Source organism: Trichosurus vulpecula, chromosome 2 (assembly GCF_011100635.1).
Source record: "Trichosurus vulpecula isolate mTriVul1 chromosome 2, mTriVul1.pri, whole genome shotgun sequence".
In the NCBI taxonomy this organism is placed as follows: domain Eukaryota; kingdom Metazoa; phylum Chordata; class Mammalia; order Diprotodontia; family Phalangeridae; genus Trichosurus; species Trichosurus vulpecula.
The window spans coordinates 54,306,205-54,326,422 of record NC_050574.1 but is presented as its reverse complement, the minus strand read 5'-3'; the positions used below and the strand labels follow the sequence as shown (position 1 = coordinate 54,326,422).

General features: G+C 41.8%; 1 protein-coding gene across 3 annotated transcripts in view; it reads left to right on the top strand.

Moving 5' to 3' along the window:
* The window catches only part of EIF4G3 (eukaryotic translation initiation factor 4 gamma 3), a 385,863-nt gene that overhangs the window by 202,568 nt on the left and 163,077 nt on the right, over positions 1–20,218 (top strand). For 2 of the 3 annotated variants that reach the window (XM_036742704.1, XM_036742703.1), the window contains 2 exons: positions 13,894–14,073; positions 14,812–14,926. In XM_036742704.1, the coding sequence (XP_036598599.1) occupies positions 13,894–14,073; positions 14,812–14,926 (295 nt within the window). Of the gene's footprint in view, positions 1–12,980; positions 13,002–13,893; positions 14,074–14,811; positions 14,927–20,218 lie in introns of all 3 variants that reach the window. The other variant, XM_036742705.1, reaches the window with a different exon arrangement.

Below are 20,218 nucleotides of genomic sequence, written 5' to 3'. Positions count from 1 at the left end.
GATGAGGAAACTGAGGCCTGTAGTGGTGAAATTACATGCCCTTGCCCTTAAATCACAGAACCAGCAAGAAGCGAAAATGGGACTGAATCCAGCTATTTTGACAATGAGTTTCAGATCAGATTTTAAACTATAAGGGATCTTAGAGATTATCTAGTCTAACCCTCTCTCTTGACAGGTAAAGGTTCTGAGGCCTGAAGAGGATATATACTTTGCCCAAGACTCCCCTCAGGTTCCAGTCACTGGCAGGGTTGGATTTCTAACTCCAGTTAGAAATAGATTGCGTCAGATTCAGATCTCTTTCTGGTGATGCCTTCTGCCTTTTCTCCTCTTTCTTACATGTGCTGCTCTAGGGTCAGAGTGATTGATCAGCTGATGTTGGTCACAAGGTGCTGACCTCACCTTTTTTACTTCTAATCTAGTGGTGTCACAAACCGAGATGGGACGTGAGTACTTTTTCTTAGACCCTGCAGCCTAGTCTGACCAGGGACTTCACCCTGACAACAGTTCATATTCACGTGGTGCTTGAAGATTTACAGAGTCCTTTTTTCATAACCACCTTGTGAGATAGTCTAAGGCTTGTTGTTGCCACTCTAATGAGAAGAAATACAAGGCCAGGAAAGCAGATCACTTTATCCAGGTCTGCACAGCATTCTACTTAGAACTTGACCATGGTGTTTCTAGTGCTGTGATTGGCAATCCACTACTACAGAATTCTTCTAATAAATGTTTGAGATAGAGATTGAACCAGTGATTTCATTGGTTTCAGAAGCTCACTCGATTAATGAAGATTATCTCCTTCTCAGAGGTGAGATTTGAACCCAGGTCTTCTTGGCTTTGAAGCCACTTTTCTATCCATTATACCACAGTACCTCTCGTAAGTGGAGATAACAATATGTGGCCGGGGGGGAGGGGGTTGGCGCGGAGCCAAGATGGCGGCTGGAAAGCAGCGGCTTGCTTAAGCTCTCCCCCAGGTCCCTCCAAACACCTATAAAAAATGGCTCAGAACAAATTCTAGAGCTGCAGAACCCATGAAATAGCAGAGGGAAGCAGGGCTTCAGCCCAGGACAGCCTGGATGGTCGCTAGAAATGGTCTATCACATGGAGCTGGGAGCAGAGGGGAGCAGAGCCCAGTGTGGGCCATGCCAGGAACAGCCAGACTGGGAACCAGGCAGAACAGGCTGTAGGGCCCTGAATCAGTGAGCCGCGGCAGTTATCAGACTTCTCAACCCACAAACACCAAAGACAACAGAGCAGGTTAGTAGGAAAAACTGCTGGGACAGAGTGAAAGGAGTTGGAGGTTGGCCACCCCCCTGGGGGCAGGGGAGGTGGTGCAGCTCTGAGGCTGCTTATAGAGCTCCAGCTGCAGTTGCTTCCAGTCCTAGGCCCACCGGATAGGAGGAATTAAGCTGCGAATTAGAGTGGGAGTGCAAAACCTGGCTTTACCCTGCCTGGATCTGGGCTGCAATCCTGGTTAACAGTTCTTGAGGGAGAAGGAGTGCTGGTGTGGCAGAGCTTGCTGTGTAGAAATAGCTCAGAAAACAGCAGCGCAGCTCCTCAAGCTTGGGACAAAGTACTCTCTACTCTACAAGCGGTCATACCCTGACAAAAAGCTCAAGGGTCAAGTAGTTGGCTGGGAACATGAACTGGCAGCGAAAATGGACTCAGACTTTGGAATCTTTTTTTGGTGACAAAGAAGACCAAAACACACAGCCAGAAGAAGTCAACAAAGTCAAAGAGCCCACATCAAAAGCCTCCAAGTAAAATATGAATTGACCTTAGGCCATGCAAGAGCTCAAAAAGGATTTGGAAAAGCAAGTAAGAGAAGTAGACGAAAAATTGGGAAGAGAAATGAGAGAGATGCAATAAAAACATGAAAAACAAGTCAACGACTTGCTAAAGGATACCCAAAAAAATACTGAAGAAAGTAGCACCTTAAAAAATAGACTAACTCAAATGGCAAAAGAGCTCCAAAAAGCCAATGAGGAGAAGAATGCCTTGAAGGCAGAGTTAGCCAAATGGAAAAGGAGGTCCAAAAGACCACTGAAGAAAATACTACCTTAAAAATTAGATTGGAGTAAGTGGAAGCTAGGGACTTTATGAGAAATCAAGATATTATAAAACAGAACCAAAGGAATGAAAAACTGGAAGACAATGTGAAATATCTCATTGGAAAAACCACTGACCTAGAAAATAGATCCAGGAGACATAATTTAAAAATTATTGTACTACCTGAAAGCCATGATCAAAAAAAGAGCCTAGATATCATCTTTCAAGAAATTATCAAGGAGAACTGCCCTGATATTCCAGAGCCAGAGGGTAAAATAGAAATTGAAAGAATCCACTGATAGCCTCCTGAAAAAGATCCCAAAAAGAAAACTCGTAGGAATATTGTCACCAAATTCCAGAGCTCCCAGATCAAGGAGGAAATACTGCAAGAAAGAAACAATTTGAGTTTGGTGGAAACACAATTAGGATAACACAAGATCTAGCAGCTTCCACATTAAGGGATTGAAGGGCTTGGAATATGATATTCTGGAGGTCAGTGGATCTAGGATTAAAACCAAGAATCACCTACCCATCAAAACTGAGTATCATGCTCCAAGGCAAAATATGGATTTTCAATAAAATAGAGGACTTTCAAGCTTTCTCAGTGAAAAGACCAGAGCTGAATAGAAAACTTGACTTTCAAACACAAGAATCAAGAGAAGCATGAAAAGGTAAACAAAACAGAGAAATCATAAGGGATTTGCTAAATTTGAACTGTTTTGTTTACATTCCTACATGGAAAGATAATGTGTGTAATTCATGAGACCTCAGTATTAGGGTAGCTGAAGGGAATATACATATATACATATATAAATACACACACACACATACGCACGGCACAAGGTGAGTTGAATATGAAGGGATGATATCTGAAAAAATAAAAATCAAATTAAGGGATGAGAGAGGAATATATTAAGAGAGGGATAAAAGGAGAGCTAGAAGGGGGTAAATTATCTCACATAAAATTGGCAAGAAAAAGCAGTTCATTGGAAGGGAAGAGGGAGCAGGTGAGGGGTAATGAGTGAATCTTGCTTTCATGGGATTTGACTTGAGGAGGGAATAACATACACACTCAATTGAGTATCTTGCCCCACAGGAAAGAAGGGGGAAGGGGATAAAAAAGGAGGGAGATAGAAGGGAGGGCAGATATGGGGAGGAGGTAATCAAAAGCAAACATTTTCCTAAAGGGACAGGGTCAAGGGAGAAAATTGAATAAAGGGGGACAGGATAGGAGGGAGCAAAATATAGTTAGTCTTTCACAACGTGAGTATTGTGGAAGGGTTTTACATAATGATATGTGTGTGACCTGTGTTGAGTTGCTTGCCTTCTTAGGGAGGGTGGGTGAGGAGGGAGCAGGGGAGAGAATTTGGAACTCAAAGTTTTAAAAGTAGATGTTCAAAAAAAAATTGTCTTTGCATGCAACTGGGAAATAAGATATGCAGGCAATGGGGCATAGAAATCTATCTTGTTGTACAAGAAAGTAAGGGAAAGGGGGATGGGGGGGAGTGGGGTGACAGAAGGGAGGGCTGACTGGGGAACGGGGCAATCAGAATATATGCCATCTTGAAGTGGGGGGGTAGAAATGGGGAGAAAATTTGTAACTCAAAATCTTGTGGAAATCAATGCTGAAAACTAAAAATATTAAATAAATAATAAATTATTAAAAATAAATAAAAAAGCAACACGTGGCCAACATATCTCTCAAGGTTCTTGTATTAAAATGTTTTGTAAACCACTAGGTATGAGAGAAACTCTAGGAAGCCTGGGTTATGCATCTGTGCCCTGGCCATATCTTGCTGTTGGAACCCCACAGAGAGTCATTTCATCTCTGAGAGGCTGGGGCATACAAGAAGCATTTCAGCAGTCTGGACACTCAGGAAACACAGAGGAGAGGACAAACGGTGCCTTTGGTCAGGCAGCTTCCCTTTGTCCAGACAAATACAGACACAATGGTGGGATGAGAAAGAAGAGAGCGGAATCAGGAAAGGCTTTCTGGAGGAAGTGGAACATGAACCTTCCCTGGCTGAGTGAAGGGGGTTCTTCAGGTTTGCCCTTGGGAAACGAAATGGAAGCAAATGTGATGCATAAGGCCAAGGTCAGAGCACAAGGAGGCCAATGTGGCTGGAAGGTGGAGCAGATGCATTGAGGGGCATTGCATGGAGTGAACCTTCTGGAGTGGGAAATAGGAAATAGGCTGACGCCAGAATGTGAAGGGTTCTTATTTCCTTTTAGAGGCAGTGGTGGACACTCCAGGGTTCTTAAGCAGGGGAATAGCCTGGTCAGACATGCTTGGAATAGCTGTCTGGAAGGTACATCACAGACTTGAGAGATGAGAAGATGGGATCCAAGCAGGATGGACTCTAAGGAACCGTCAGTTTCTCTGAGTTAATCTCTATTCAGAATCTGATGTATGGAATTTGTGTATTTCACCTGTAGCACTTCTTTCAACTGCCCTTTCCAAAAACTCTTCCAGAAAACCCAGAAATACATGGGCTACCTCGTGCTGTCTTAGGGAAAGCTAGTGATTGATGGAGAAGCATTCTGTATCACTTTTTAGGTTTTATTATTTCAAGAAAAAAAACGAATTAATTGTTCATTCACCAAACATTAATCCTTGCTGTATGCACAATGGATTGTGCCTAAAGGGAAAGAGAGATTCATTCAGACATTTCACAAATGGCCTCTGTTTTGAGAATCTTATGGTAAGTGCCAGGGGCAGATGCAAAAATAATTAAGACTAAGTCTGTGTTTTCCAAGAGCTTGTAGGCAAATAAGGTAGATAAGATATTCACACAGATAACATTTCCAATTTTAATTATATCTGATTGCCAAAGAGGAGTTTAAAGTGCAGTGATACCAAGCAGGGAAATATTCTTGCTTGGGAGTAGGGAGTGTGTGGGAAAGCTTCATGGAGGAGGTGGCGATTGAGTTGGGAATTGATAAATGAGGAGAATCACAACAGGTGGAGGTAGATGGAGTTTAGTTATGTAGGTAAGTCAGGCTTCTATAGCATGAGGGGAGTAGATACAGGGCTGATTTTGGTGGTAAAAGACCTGGGTTCAAGTATCACCCTTCTTCCCCATGGCTCTTACCCTTTCAGTATTTTTGCAACTTCAGAATAGTTGCAGACTCCATACTGGTTGTTTCTTACACCAATAAAATTACAAGCCTGGGCAAAAAATGAAAAAAAAAATACTAGCTTATCTTTTTTCCTTTGTAGAAGAAATGGTTTAAAGGTTTTTCTAGCTTTAGTGAAAAGTTATATTTGAATATATATATATATATATATATATATATATATGAATGCCAGCTGTGATTATTGATACTGATGTAGTTTGATCACCTCATTTTACAGACGAGAAAAATGAGACAGAAGTGGATACTGATAGACCCTTGACTTGAATCCAGGTCTCCTGACTTACTGTTTTTTTTTGTTTTGTTTTTGGGGGGAGGGGACAGGGCAATTGGGGTTAAGTGACTTGCCCAAGATCACACAGCTAGTATATGTGTCAAGTGTCTGAGGTCACATTTGAACTCGGATCCTCCTGACTCCAGGGCCAGTGTTCTACTCACTGCGCACCTAGCTGCCCCTTACTATCTGTTTTTAAAAGTACTTTTGCCTTATTTATCACTTTGCCAAGTTAATCAAGACCAACAATACATTTTTTTCAAAAGAAGCAATGCAAGGAGAGCTAAAGCCCCAAATGAGCCTATGACAGTTGCTAAGAATAAGGAAAAACAAAGTAGGAGAAGGGCAGTTGGCTGGATCGAGGAAAGAAGAGAATCAAGAAAGGGATAAGGGGACAGATAGGATGGATGGTGGGAGCGGAGAACTGACCAAAACAAAAACCAAGCCTTGTTTATGTTTGTTTTCTGTTACACAGACAGTTACAGTTAGAATCCTGCATAAGTAAGTAAAGGACTAGAGAATCTGTGACTTGTAGTTCAGGTCATTGGGCCTGGGTGAACTACATTTCAGGTTCCTGAATGAAATGATGGGCATAGTAATTAAACTTCTGTTGGTCTCTGAAAACTTTTGGGGACTTGCCACATGAGTGGACATGATAAATACTGTCTTTATGTTAAAAAAGGGGGAGGGAGGAAAGGGAGGCTTTTAAAGGCCTGCGAACTTGACTTTAATTGTTGGCCATACCTTTGAATGTGAATTGGGTGTATTTAAAAAAAAGAAGTTGGAAAGAGAAGCATGCTCACTCCCAGGATGCATGGGTCAGTGAAGAAACTGGCATGACAGCCTTTCTTTCCCTTCTCTGAATCAGAAGACTCAAAGATCCAGGAAGGAGTATATCTGGATTCAAGCAAGGCATTTAACAAAGGTTTTCTCCATATGCTTGGAGACAAGACAGAAAGATTTAGGCTGGATTATAATAGTACATTTAGGTAGATTCAGAAATATTTTTTTAACTTGATGATCAGTGGATTGTTGCCAATTTTTAATGTAGGGTTTCAGTGCTTTTTCATTGGCTCTATGTTCTTTAACATTTCAGTCATTGACTTGGGTGACATGTATCATACTTATCTACATGAAGTATGTCACAAAGTTAAGTGGGTTAGTTATTACCTTAGATTACCAAATTGGGAACAAAAAATATTGCTAGACTAAAATAGGCCAAATATTAAGAAATTTAATAACTCCTAATGTCCCACACATGTACGGTTCATTTTTTAAAGCCCAAATATGGGATGCAGGAAATATGGCTAGCCAGCAGTTCACATCAATATGCCCAGGGGGCTTTGAGTGCACCGTAAGCTTAATGCGACTCTGTAGTGTAATATGATGGCCAAGAAAAGCTATTGGAATCTTAGACTGTGTTAATAGACTCAGTATCCAGAATGAAGGAGGTTCGGATCCCTCTGTAGCCTCTCTGGTCAGAATGTATCTGGAATATTGTATGTAGTTGTGGGTGCCACGAATTAGGAAAGACATTGCCAGGATGAAATATACGCAGAGGATGTTTAATGGGATAGGGAGAATATTGGAACCCACGTCATTTGAAAATTGGTTAAAAGAACTTATAGATGTTTATCTGGAAGCAAAGAAGACTTGGAGGATAATTGAAAGCTCTCTTTGAGTATAAGAAGAGTTCTCTCTTCGTTGGAACAGCTGGTGGAAGTAATAGAGATACTAGACCTAGATGTAACTTTGCCTAAAAATGTATCTAAGTCTATAATTCTGTTTTGTAGTTTCTAATAGGATATTCTGTCTTAAATTTATATTCACAGAAGCGCGAGGGTAGAGTGAATGGAACACCGAGTTTGGCATCAGTGCGTAGGTGACCATTCATATTCTGGCACTTCCTGGCTATTTTTAATATGCTTTTGTTGGGCAGGTCTCCTAACTTCTCTTAGCTTCACCTATCTTTAGATAGTAACACTAATAATTAATGGGGATATGCTGAGGACCAGAGGAAATCACATATGGAAAGCACCTGGTGAGGCAGAGTGGGCTACTCTGTGGAGAAAGTAGTGAGGAACAGAATTGGCTGGAGCTTAAAACTCAGCTAAGTGCTCAGTGGGTAGAGGACCTGGCCTGCTGTCGGTGTGATCCTGGGTATTTCATTTTACCTCTGTTTGCCTTAATACACTGGAGAAGGAAATGACAAATTGTTCCAGTATCTTTGCCAAGAAAGCCCCATGAACAGCACTGGTGTGCTGTGGTCCATGGAAACAACTCAACAACAAGAAAAACAACTCATTACTCCTTTAATTTCATAATGTTTAGAAGGAAAATTAGGGGATCAAAGAAGAAAGCAGCCCTTTTAGGTGGCCTGATCATTGTCCCTAGAACAGAGTTGTCTCCTGTTGTTTGTTCATGGACTATTGCTGAATTTAGAGGGGCAGTGTTGTGTGATGGAGTGTGCCTGGGGCCTGCAGCCAGAGATAGAATGTTAGCCTCCCTCTTGGCACTTAATACATAGAATTTTTCAAACACTGAACCTCCAAGATTTAGTTTCTTCATCTGTCCATTTGGAATGGTAGTACTGACCCTGATCAGTCTTACACACAGGGTTTTGGTAAATTATAAGGCATTCCATAAGTGTGAGCTTTAATCAATTCCATCATTGGAACATGGTGATAAATGAAGTGCATTGGTTCCTTTTTATTTATCTTTTAAAAAAAAAGCTTTTGGATAATGGCAAAGTACCTTTATTCTGGTTTAGTTTGAAAAGGCAGTTAATGACTTCTCAGGTTCTCACATCATTTAGGGATAACTCCTAATCAGTGGAAAGAGACTTTAGTTTATGTAGTCCAAATTCTTCATCTGTACCGCATCAAAATCACTAACTCACCTTCTTGGAAGGGAGGTCTACACGTGGAACTTATTTATGTGTTGCCAAGGGAAAAAGAATCTGTTACTTCTTGTCCGTAAAATGATTTGAATTTCAAGGAGGGATAAGTATATAAAGAATCCGTAGTTAGCTAAGTTGGGTCAGGCTTTATCTTTAATGCCTAAGAGTTCATGTGAATTTCCTTGTGATCTTCTCCAATTTTGTGTCAGGATGGTCAAGAAGATAATCCCCCTCTTTGTCTCTCCACTTCCTTTTCTTTTTTTCCCTGTCTCTCCCGCTGTATCATTTCATTTTGCAAAAGGAGCTTCATTAAATTTTTCATCACATCCCTACATGCTAAAGATTTTTTCATGTTATAATGAAAAATAAACAGGAAGTGTTAGATACTTATCTGCTTGATTATGAGTTACAGTAGAACCTGAATCAAGACTTACTGACTCCGTCTTTCCAGTCTGTTTCATGGTTGGGTCACTTCTGTCTCACTTTTTGTCAGGTGACCCCAGCTGAGAATATCTGGGGCCCTCTTTATAAGCTAGGCCATTTAAGATAAGACCCATGAAATAGCCCGTGATTGCCACAATCAAATAACTGTGCAGAATTCAGCTGAGAAAAAGGATGCAACAAGAAAATGAAGATGGGGAATAGACCAGTGGAGCCCATTCTTAAGAGCTCACTTGAGGCCTTTAGCATCAATCATTTGATAGGGGTATATTGCAGCTCTGATCCCTATGACTGCCCTGAAATCCTGTCGGATATTATAAATCTAGGTTTGGATTTTGTAGTCCAGAATACCTACATATTTAGGAAGGCATATAAGCGTAGTGTTCTCTTTTTATTCATTGCGAATTATTCGGTTATGTACATTATTGCTCATTCCTTACATATTGTATATTAATATACATATTAATATGTTGGTTCATATGATCTTAAAAGGAAATGAATTATTCCTAAATAGGGGATTCTTTTCACTGTGTGATACTGTTAAGAATTTGAGGAAAAAGAGGGAATATGAGGGGGAGAAATGTTCTGCCAAATAGAGTTAATCTGTCTTATTATGTTTCTCCAGGGATAACAGTCTTTAAGACAGTAACAGATTTAGCTTCCTAAAAGGGATATAGAAAATTATGGCCACATAATAAATGAGACTTTAGTTTTCCTTAATGATGCATTTGAATTTTAAGCCCTAATGAAATTCTCCATTTTTGTTTAGCACTTCCTAGAAGCCAAATTTCAGAATTTCTGCATGAGAGCTGTTAGGCAAGATCTTTTCTCTCTTTTAAAACTGAGCTAGATTCTTTACTTGGGGTCTGGCCATTTAAGAAAAATTGATGACTGTATTTTAAGATGGTTAGTTTCCTTTGTAATTTTCTGCATTTTGTTTTGTGCATTTACAAACTTGACTCTGAGAAGGCATCCATAGGCTTCACCAGATGCTGACTGAAGAGTCTAGGACGTAAAATCACCCTTGCTCCTTGTAGCCTTTGAACTGATGTGCAGAATTCCTTACTTTGGACTTGCTCAGAATTTCTCTCACATGGATATTTCTGCTGCTGAGGTCATAGTGTTGGATTTGAAGTTCTGATTTCTATCACTGTCACAGCACATTTTATATTACAGGCCTCAGAGTTATTACCATGGTATTCTAAATAGAAAAGTGAATTTACTATTTCTCTTTCAGACCTACTAAAGGAAGTAGTCTGGTACAACAGTATCTTGCAACCTACTTAAATAGTAGGGAACCGTAATGGTTTAGTGGGATTAACAGGGAACTGAAGTCCCCACTTCACCATTTACTTGTTGTGACACTGTGGGCAAATTGCTTCCTGTTTCTGAGCCATCCTACATACATATAATGAGGGCTTTGGACTGGATGAGTTCTAAGGAAGTCACACTCTGACCCTTTGTGATTCTGTGAGAGGTCTGCTTCAGAATCCCGGTAGAGTCAGTGACCATCCAAAAGAAACTCATGCAGAGGGAACTTTGAGAAGGGGCCAAGGATTCCTTACATAATTACTGACATAATTTTGGGAAATCAGATCCAGAGAATTAGGGGGAAATCTTTCCAATAATGAAGCTGGTATTTTTCTCTTCCGCACTTAAATACTGATAGATACAGATCTTTTGTTTTCCCAAGGCAATTTAAAGTTCTTTTAAATGATGGTGATAACCACCAGGGATTGTCATGTGTAAATGACAGATGTGTTTTTAAACTGCCATGGGATGATCTTCAGTTAAACTTCGTTTGGTCGGTGACTGTGTGTTAAATGCCTCATAGGATGATGGACTGTGGAATTGCCAGTGACCTGAGAGGTCAGCTGAGAGCCCAGTTCCTCTGACCTCAAACATTAGGTCTCTTACTATTTGTAGTGCCTTATTTCATAATTAAAATATTTAACAATTAGAACTGTCTCTGAATAGAATGGACTGCCTTAGGAGGCAGTGAGGTCCCCCTTACTATAGGTTTTTAGCATCTTAGGATTGAAATTTGAAATTGGAAGGGTCCTCAGAGGTCATCTAGTCCAATTCGGCCCTGTTTTTTTCTTAATAAATGAGGAAACAAAGGCCCTGAGGAGTTAAACTGTCTGCTCGATGTTACCAAGGTAGTGAGTGTCAACATCAGGGTCTCTGCTGTCTGATCCAACCCTGCTGGGCTGCCTCCCATGCAGCTCAATCCTAAGCCTGACTGACCCCTTCAGACACTTTAAAGGGAGAAGCAGAGGGCTTGGATCTGTCCCTTTCTTGGTATAGGAAACTCCTGTTATCAGCGTATGCCAACAACTTGTATTTGATCAGCAGCTTTAGAGCGTCTAAGGACACTGAGATAGAAGCTCTTGCCGAGAGGCTTCCAGTCAGTATATGTCAGAGGCAGGGCTGGAAGGCCTGGCTTCCTGGCTCTGAGGCTGCTCTGCATAGTTTTCCATGCCCTTGTAGAAACCTTGGACTCACGTACAAATGGCAAGCCCTGGTGCTGCTTCTGGTACCGGACGTTAGCAGTGGCGGTAGCAGCAGCCACCACAGCAGTAGAAGGGAGTTCATTCCTAAGACTGGAGGCATTAGATTAGATATGCTCTCGGGTCACTTCTGGTTCAGGTTTTATGACAAAATGTTGCCAGATTAGTCATGAAATGAAAATAATATATTTATATTCTGCTCATATTCTAAGCCATTTGAGCCAACCTTGGAGGTCATGACATGCTTTGAGGTCTAGTGCTAGATCTTCAGCTAACTAGCTCTAGAACCTCAGGTAAGTACTGTCCCCTCTCTAGGCCTCAGTTTCCTTATCTGTAAGAAGAAAGGGTTTAGGTTACATCCCTAATGTCCTCCTAGGTCTGATGCACCAGGATGCCCCAAAGAAGACAGAGTATTCAGCTCTCTATAACTTTGAGCACAGTTGTCCGTCTACTCTGTGCAATGTTGGGATAATAGAGGATCATGTGACACTTGTAGTCCCTAGAAAGTTCTTGGGCTTCTCGAGAAATTCGGGGGACAAGAGAAGGAAGGCCCATGGAGAAAAGTCAACTTTTGACTTGATCCTGAGGAGAGTAGTTGTGCAAGCTCAGGCTGCACTTGTGACGAACCCCCATTTTCTGCCTTTCCACCCTGACCACTCCACCTCCCATGTCTCCGTGTCACCCCTACATCGGCTTTTTATGCTTTACCTCTACTCTATCACATCTCCTGAACCTATTTTCCCTGCTACCCACCTGGTACTGTTGCTTTCTTCTCACTCACCTCCATGGGGCCTCCTTTGTCCCTACTATCTCTTTACTGTTTTAAGCTAGGATTTGGTTTCCAGGCCTAATGGTGATGTACTCGGGGCATTGGGCCCTGTCTCACCCCTTGGCTGTCCTTAATTATGCTCTCTGGTCCTGGGGTTAAAATTCCTCCTTTTGTTCGGTTTTTTTTTTGTACCTTAAGACCTAGAACCAGGGCAGAAACAGACACTGACTGGTACCCCAGTGTCAGTGCTGATCATTTCTTTCATTTGGACTAGTATGTATCATGCTAGCCAAGAATTGTGTTGAAGATGCTCAAAATTGCTTTAAGACTTATTATAATCCTAAACTAAGCTTCTAGCCTTACAGATACTTATATGATGATTCTCAGCCATTCTTGGTGGCAAAGAGAAAGTAACAATTAGGTAAGAAGACTAATATGTTTCGAGGCCCCCTTGTAAAGAGCATCCTTAATTGATACCGTCTCATTTTTATAATGGTGAGTGGAGCCCAGAGAAGCCAAAAATACCAAATCCACAGACATACCATTGGTGTCTAATGGAACCACGTATAGAGAGAAGACCAGACTCTGTTCCTACCACCAAATGGTCATTGCCTTGTGAGCACCTTCTGTGCAATTATACAAATGGTGGCTGCCATCCAATGTTAATGCCACTGTTTTCTCCTCAGTGGATTATAGGTTTACCCTTCAATTCTGAGCTTCTAATAATTCCTGATTGGAGGATTGTGTCTGATTCTAGTTTACTTTTCTAAGTTTCTGTTGTTAGAAAAATATACTGATAATATTTCTCTTGAGCTGCATGCTTTGTCCTGCCCCTTCCTACTGATCTGTAAGCTGTTGCATTGGCTTTCTTTCTGTTTCCTGCTGCTATCTTGCTTCTAATTGAAGGGAGGATTCAGACCTATCCAGGTAACAAATTACTGGTTCTGCATGGCCTAGTTATTCTTCTACCACCATATTACTGATATAATTTGTCCATTATTCCTTTTTCTATTGAGTCAATATATCCATGTGGAGAATTCATTTTTTGGTCTTTTGTTTCAAGGCCATTGAGGCCTAATGTGAGAACAATGAATGACATTGGTTATGGTTGCTTGCTTCTGATGCTGTTTTAGATTTCAGCACTTATTGCACTAGGTTACTTTATTGCCAGATCTATTTGTGTTCTCCACTTGTATGGCAAGCTTCTTCAAATAGAAATGCAAGAGAAATTTGTTTAGTTCAGAATGGGGTTGTCATCTTCTCGAAAATTGAAGCACGTGTCAATTGGCTAACTGAAGTTTGAAAATAATTGGTTGGAAATTCTGAAGCCACCTTAACCTTGATGATAAACTTGCATTTAAATATGCAGGTAGGAACAGTAATTGCCCTGTCCTCTCTGTGTCCTATGAACCCATGTACAGACAATGACCTGCTTTGAACACTATGAAACTTGTTTGCTGTGAGGTATCCGTTGCCTGAAAACCTTGAGACTTTTACAACAGGATCTAAATCTCCCAAAGGCATTTTACCAATTGTTCTTTTTCAAATGCTTTTTCAAAGTTGAAATTGTGATACGTGGTTTACGTCTTAAAATATTTGAGATAATTATACAATTTTCAGACATGTGACAACCCAAACTGAAAACATAACCTATTATAGAACATCACTTTTGCTTTAATCTAGTTATCCGGTTCTAGTTTACTTTCATTTATGTTGTTTAGATTTCAGTTGATGAGAAAAATTTGAAATGATTCCGGCAAACAGTTAACTCGGACCTCTTTGCCGAAGAAAATAAGCCTCTTTGTTTCCCCCTCCTCAGTTTTTTCAGAGGCCTCAGATACAGCCTCCTAGAGCCACCATCCAGAACAGCAGCCCTTCCATCCGTCCTGGTGCCCAGACACCAACCGCAGTGTATCAGACCAATCAGCACATCATGATGGTTAACCATCTGCCGATGCCGTACCCAATGCCCCAGGGCCCTCAGTACTGTATACCGCAGGTAACGTATTTCCTAGGCACACGGGGCCCAGAAAAGTGTCTGCAAGTAAACTGAAAGTTACCACCAGGTCAGCAGGGAGGGGAGGCGGTGGGATTCCTGAGATGAGAACTGTTTTATTGTCCAAGAGTCTCAACATTTGTCATTTTTGTTAGATAGAGCAGTGGTTTTGACCTCTTACTTCAAAGGTGCGGAGGGGTTAGAAAATTCAGTGCGATTCAGCACGCATTTTGTAGTGCTTTCTATGTATAAGGCCCAAGATTAGACCTTATGCATCAAAGGCACTTTGGGCCCGGAGAGAAAAACATGCTCTCAGGGAGCTTACAACCTAATTAGAGGAAGTGAGAGAAAAAAATTATTTTTTTTTACCATGAGAAGATAATTCTACGTCCCTCTCTTATGCCATCCCCAAACCATGGAGCTAAGTAACTACTTGTCTTATGTCTATGATGAATACCCTTCAGGTTCCTTAAAGGCTGCCAACCTTGAATCAAGACAGTCTAGTTAGCTCTCGTCTACTTGAGCACTGCTTTGTTCTGTGTCTTTTCCTAAAAACACTTCACTCACGTCTCTCCCTCACTGAATCTTTGGTGACCAGTGATCATTTTGAATGTATTTAACAGGATTGCTTTATCTCATTTAAAATGATTCTCTTTGGAAATTACTTGTTAAGAGCTTTAGTTCACCATTCCGTGCTGTATACCAATTATTTTTAAAGCATCTACAATTTCTCTCTCCTAGTACCGGCATAGTGGCCCTCCTTATGTTGGGCCTCCTCAGCAGTATCCTGTCCAGCCTCCGGGGCCTGGCCCCTTTTATCCTGGACCAGGGCCTGGGGAATTCCCCAATGCCTATGGTAAGTAGCCGTTTTTGCCAGATGTGTTGTTTTTATGGATTGGGGGCTTGGGAGTTCCCAAGGTTTTTCAAGGAAATGTTGTTGAAGGAACCTGAAGATTGGATTTGTGTTTCGCTGCTTAGCGGCCTTGTTCTTGGCCAAGTCCCTTTTCCTCTGCTCCATCGACAGCAGATGGTGGTTGTGAGGATCAAATAAAATAATGTGTGTTTAAGTTTTATATTGGGAAGGTACCATATTATTATGAAGAAACACTATGAGAAAATAGAGCCTTGGCAAGAAACTTTCAGATAGAAAAGAGCCCAAACTTTGGGTCAGAAGATTTGCCTCGAATCTTGCATTGCCGTTTGTGAGTTACGTCACCTCTGGCTAAATAAGGATTTTACAACTCTGACCCTCCGTGTCCTCATCTAGAATGAACGAGTTGGACTAGATGCTCTCGTAAGACCTTTCAGATTGGAATTCTGTGGTCTTCTGCTGGAACACAGACCTGAAGATCACTAGTTTGGAGTTTGAGTCCCTGCTTTGTCAATAATACAGCCAACCCTCAATTTCCTCATCTGTAAAGTGGAAACTTGGTTCATTTTACCTGTTTTACTGAGAACAAGGTTGTAAGATAATATTACTAATCTTATTTTGTCATTTAATAATTAGTGATTATTAATTAATAAAATATTATTACATAAAATAATATTAGCTATCAGAGTGTTTCAAAAGGTAAGAAATGCCATATGTAGGTATTGTGCAAAGTTCTTATGAGTACCAAATTTATATTTGGTTTGTAAATAGCTGTTAAATCCTCCAGTAATTGAAACTCACTTTTAATTCAATCAAATTCTACTCTAGGTCAAACAGCATTATAGTAAATATAGGTAAGTCTAAAAATGACTAACAGTGAGAGACAGGGTTTACTTGATTTCATAGTTTCAGTCAGTATAGGTCTTAAGCAGAGGCAAGTCTATCTTGAAACTCCCTCCTTAAGACAGTGCTCTTCAGTGTATAAACCTCTGTCTCTTTGCCCACTACCCATTCTGGCATGCTCAGGTGGCTCTGGTTTGACTAGATTAGTAGCATTGTAGCAACAAGAAAGCTGTTCCTTCTCATTTGAAGCCCTGACCTGAACAGAGTAAAGGGGTGACTTATTTTCCAACCTTTGAAGGCACTGAATACTTTTTATAGAGCTGGGGACTGGTAGTGGTCATGTGGACAAGCTCTGGTTTTGGATGTTGGGGTCCAGATAGGAAATCCCAGCTCTGCGTCTTCCTGCCTGTTTCAAGGGGCTATTGGCCTGGGAGATCTGCATCACTATGGAGAGATGCTGTCATTCAACCCCTGAAACCTTGAGCAAGTGTTAGGCTCCTTCTCTGTACATAAAATGAGGCACTTTGGACTTGTAAAGTCCCTGTGATCTTGCACCGTTGCCCTATGAGGTGACAACTTTGAGGTTCTTGTTGCACAGGTGACTGGAGAATGGGTAAATGTAACAGTGGCACCCTCAAGGGTACAGAAGTTCAGAAGAGGGGTGGGTTTAGGGAAAGATAATGAATTCTGTTTTTTACATGTTGAATTTGAGGTGTTTAAGGGCATCCAGTTTAAAAATAGTCCAATAGGCAGTTGGTAATTTTCCTTGTAATCTTGTTTGACCTAAAGTGGTTTTGTTTTTTGTTTTATTTTTTAACCAATTAATGTAGGGTAGGGGTATGCCTGTATTTTCTTAGTGTAGAACAGGGGTGGGGGGGAACCTGCAGCCTTGAGGCCACATGGGGCCTTCTGGATCCTTAAGCGTAGCCTTTCCACTGAATCCAAATAAATTTGGATTAATTTGGCCACACTTCAGGATCTAGAAGGCCCCATGTAGCCTCAAGGCCGCAGGTTCCCCCCCACCCCTGGTGTGGAACAAGGAGACCAGAGCATTCCCTCTCACTACTCAGACTTAAGAGGTTTTGGAAAAACGTATTCTGCTCTTGAGAGTAGGAGGATAACTTTTTTCCTCCGTATAAGAGAATTCATTTTTATGGGTCACATAGTTTGGCTGCTATTTATCTGGTGATATCTACCCAAGCCTCAGTACTGTTTTCTATGAGATCTCAGAAAGGACGTTCCTGAAGCAGGAATTACAGAGAGAAGGAAACTTGGCTTTACAGGAACAGACAAAGATTTGCCTACTTTTGCCACTCCGCCCTACCCCCCATGCCTCTCTCTCTTTTTTGCACTGTATTTTTGAACCTTTTTTGTGTAATGTTGAACTTTTACACTGAATGCTTCATTCATTCAGTGACTCTTAAGCAAACCTGGAGATTCTAAGATTTAACTCTGACCATGATCTCAAGGAACTTCCCATCAGATTAGGGGGTCTGAGGCCTTAGTATATATAATAGGGGGAGAGTGAGATCGGCTTAGACAGGGGAATTCCAGACCTGGTGCCTGGAAAAATTGGAAGGAACAGAAAAAACCTTGAGCTGGGAAGAATGCAGTTTATGGAAAAAGTGACCCCGGGGTTGGGTTGGTAGCTTAAAGGAGATCATTCCAGGTAGGGCTGAATGAGGTGATCAAAGCCGTGGAGAAGGGAGAGGAAAGGGTGAAAGGTTCATCCTCCACTCTGCTGTCTAGTCGATCTTCCTAAAGCACCAGGGTGAGCATGTCGCCCCTCTACTCAGTAAGCTCCAGTGTCTCCCTGTTACCTCCAGAATCAAACAGAAACTCCTGTTTGGCGTTGAGAGTGCTTTATGACCATCCCCATCACCTCACCTCTCCAGTCTTCTTACACTTCACCCTCGTACATTGTGGTCCAGTGGCACTGGCCTCCTTGCTGTGGTTCCTTGAATGAGACCCTTCATCTCCTGACTCCAGGCATTTTCACTGGCTGCCCTCCTGTGCTTGGAGCTCTCTCCCACCTCATTGCTGCCTCCCAGCCTCCCTGGCTTCCTTCAAATCCCAGCTAAAATCCCACCTTCTACAGAAAGTCTTTCCTCATCACACTTAATCCTAGTGCCTTCCCTCTGTCGATTATTTCCAATTTACCTTTCTGTAGCTTGTTTGAATACAGTTGTTTGCATGTTGTCTCCCATATTAGCTTATGAGCTTGAGAACAGGACTCTTGCCTTTTCTTTGTATCTCCAGTGCTTAGGACAATGCTGAGCACGTAGTAGACACTTAATAAATGTTTGTTGACCGACTAGTCTCCTACCCTCTCCCTTGTCCATTCCTTTGCTCATGCCATTCCCTCATTAATCACGTGCCCGGTTTGGACCAGCTCTATAGTGGCTCATGTCTCCATCTCTATCTACTTTCTGAAGATCAGCCTGGATAAAGTGTTTGATGCGGAAGCCTAGGCACTAAGAGATTAGTAATTTGGCCTTGGCAACCCCCCAAACAAAGCAAACTGCAAAGTGATCTGTAGTGCCATGTTGGCCCCCTTTCCTGTGCTTCGGTGATTGAAAGTGCTAACAATGCTATGGTTTTTAAGACCACCTATAAACTTGAAGTGCTGGTGCTCTAAATGTGAGACATTGTAAAGTGATGGATGAATGGACATATTACAAGAGGAACTGAATTATTACAACCTCCAGCTTCTCACTAAAAATGAAGCCAGAAGTGAAAACGAAGTTGAGCTCAGCTGGCTCTCAGGTTTTCTCTGGAGAGACAAATAAAGAAATTGGAGTTTTATCATGTGTCTAAAGGTAATAAGAAACATTTCATTTGACATTTATTACTCTTGGATTACAGTACTCAAACTGAGCATTTGCAAAAATATTATAGCTTATATATAAAACACCTTTCATTGCGGAAGATAAGAAAATAGAGAAATTCTGTGAGGAGTTCATTAAGATTGTACAATGTAGACCACTGTATATTTCAATACCCAGTGATTCCACTTCAAAGGGGAGTGATAGGGGAGGATGGTGGAAAATAGGCCTGAGGATTAACTAGCAAAAGAGGCCAAAGGCTCAAAGATTCTGCACAGAATCCTCAAGCTTTTGTGTCATGAAAGCCTTTGTGGAAAGGAGTTGGGAAGGGCTGAGCATGGCAAGCATTACATGCAATGAAAGTGACCATGCTAGACTGGAGAAGGCTCCGGGGTGGTGTGGGAGCTGCTCCCAAACCATTAGCTTGTACACTCCTATATCGGTAACTTGTCCTACTTGAGGCCCTTAACTCCCCACACTTGGGCTACCACAATAGCCCCAAGATGGTGTCCTGCCTTAGGTGTCCAATCCATCTTCCATATAAGCGGCAAATTGAGGCTCTTAAGGCCCCGACCCGGCTGTGCTCTGGTGACCCTGCTTAGGAAGCTTGGGTGCTTCTCTATTGGCTCTGGGAAAAACCATGAACTCCTCTGCTGGGCATTTAAAGCCCTTCCCAGTGCAACTCCAGCCTATCTTTTAGACTAATTTCCTATTACTCACCCACGCCACGCTGCTTTCCAGTCAGTGGGGCCCTCTCCTATTTCACCAGAGATGCCATTTCATCCGTTCCCCATCCTCCCAGGGCTGGCTGTCTTATACCTGCAGTGCTCCCCATTCTCAGCTGTTTTTTGATATTCCCAGCTCCTTCAAGATTTAACTCAAGCACCACCTCCCTTCAAGGTCTCTACTGCTTCCCTGTTGTTCGTATGGCCGTGCACCCGATTACTTTGAGTTTACTTAGTATAGATTGTTATTTCTGTGTATCTGTTTACATGTTGTTTAACTATCAGAGAGTATAAACTCCTGAAGGGAAAGGATCTTTCATTTTTCACTTTGTTTTCCTAGGGCTGGCCTTGTGCCTAGTGCTTGGTTCATAGTAAGTGCTTGTTGAATTAGCCATCAAAAGACAATTAGAACAAATGATAAAAATGAGATCAGAAAGTGTGCAAGAACACACACAGCACTGCATAATAACCTACTGACACTGAGAAATACAGAGCAGCATGGTGTCTAGAGGACAGCCATGGAGACCTGAAAAAGGTCAGACAGCCTGGGAAGCAGGCCCTGCTCAGTCATACCAGCCTGAGGGAGACAGGCTAGGAGGCTACTGAACAGAGGCTGATTGGCCTGGCCAGGAAGTAGTTCCTCCCTCGTCCCTGCTTATGGTAGGGAAGTGCTAGGGCCCCCTCAGAGTGTCCTGGATTCCCTTGTTTGGAATCCCACCTCTGCCACTTGTTCTGACCTCAGGTAAAATAATTCCCTTTTCAGGCTTCATTTTTGTGCTTTGTAGAATAAGGAGGTGAATTAAATGGCTCCTTTTTTTATGGGGCAGCTAAGTGGTACAGTGGATAGAACATGGGCCCTGGAGTCAGGAAGACCTGAGTTCAAA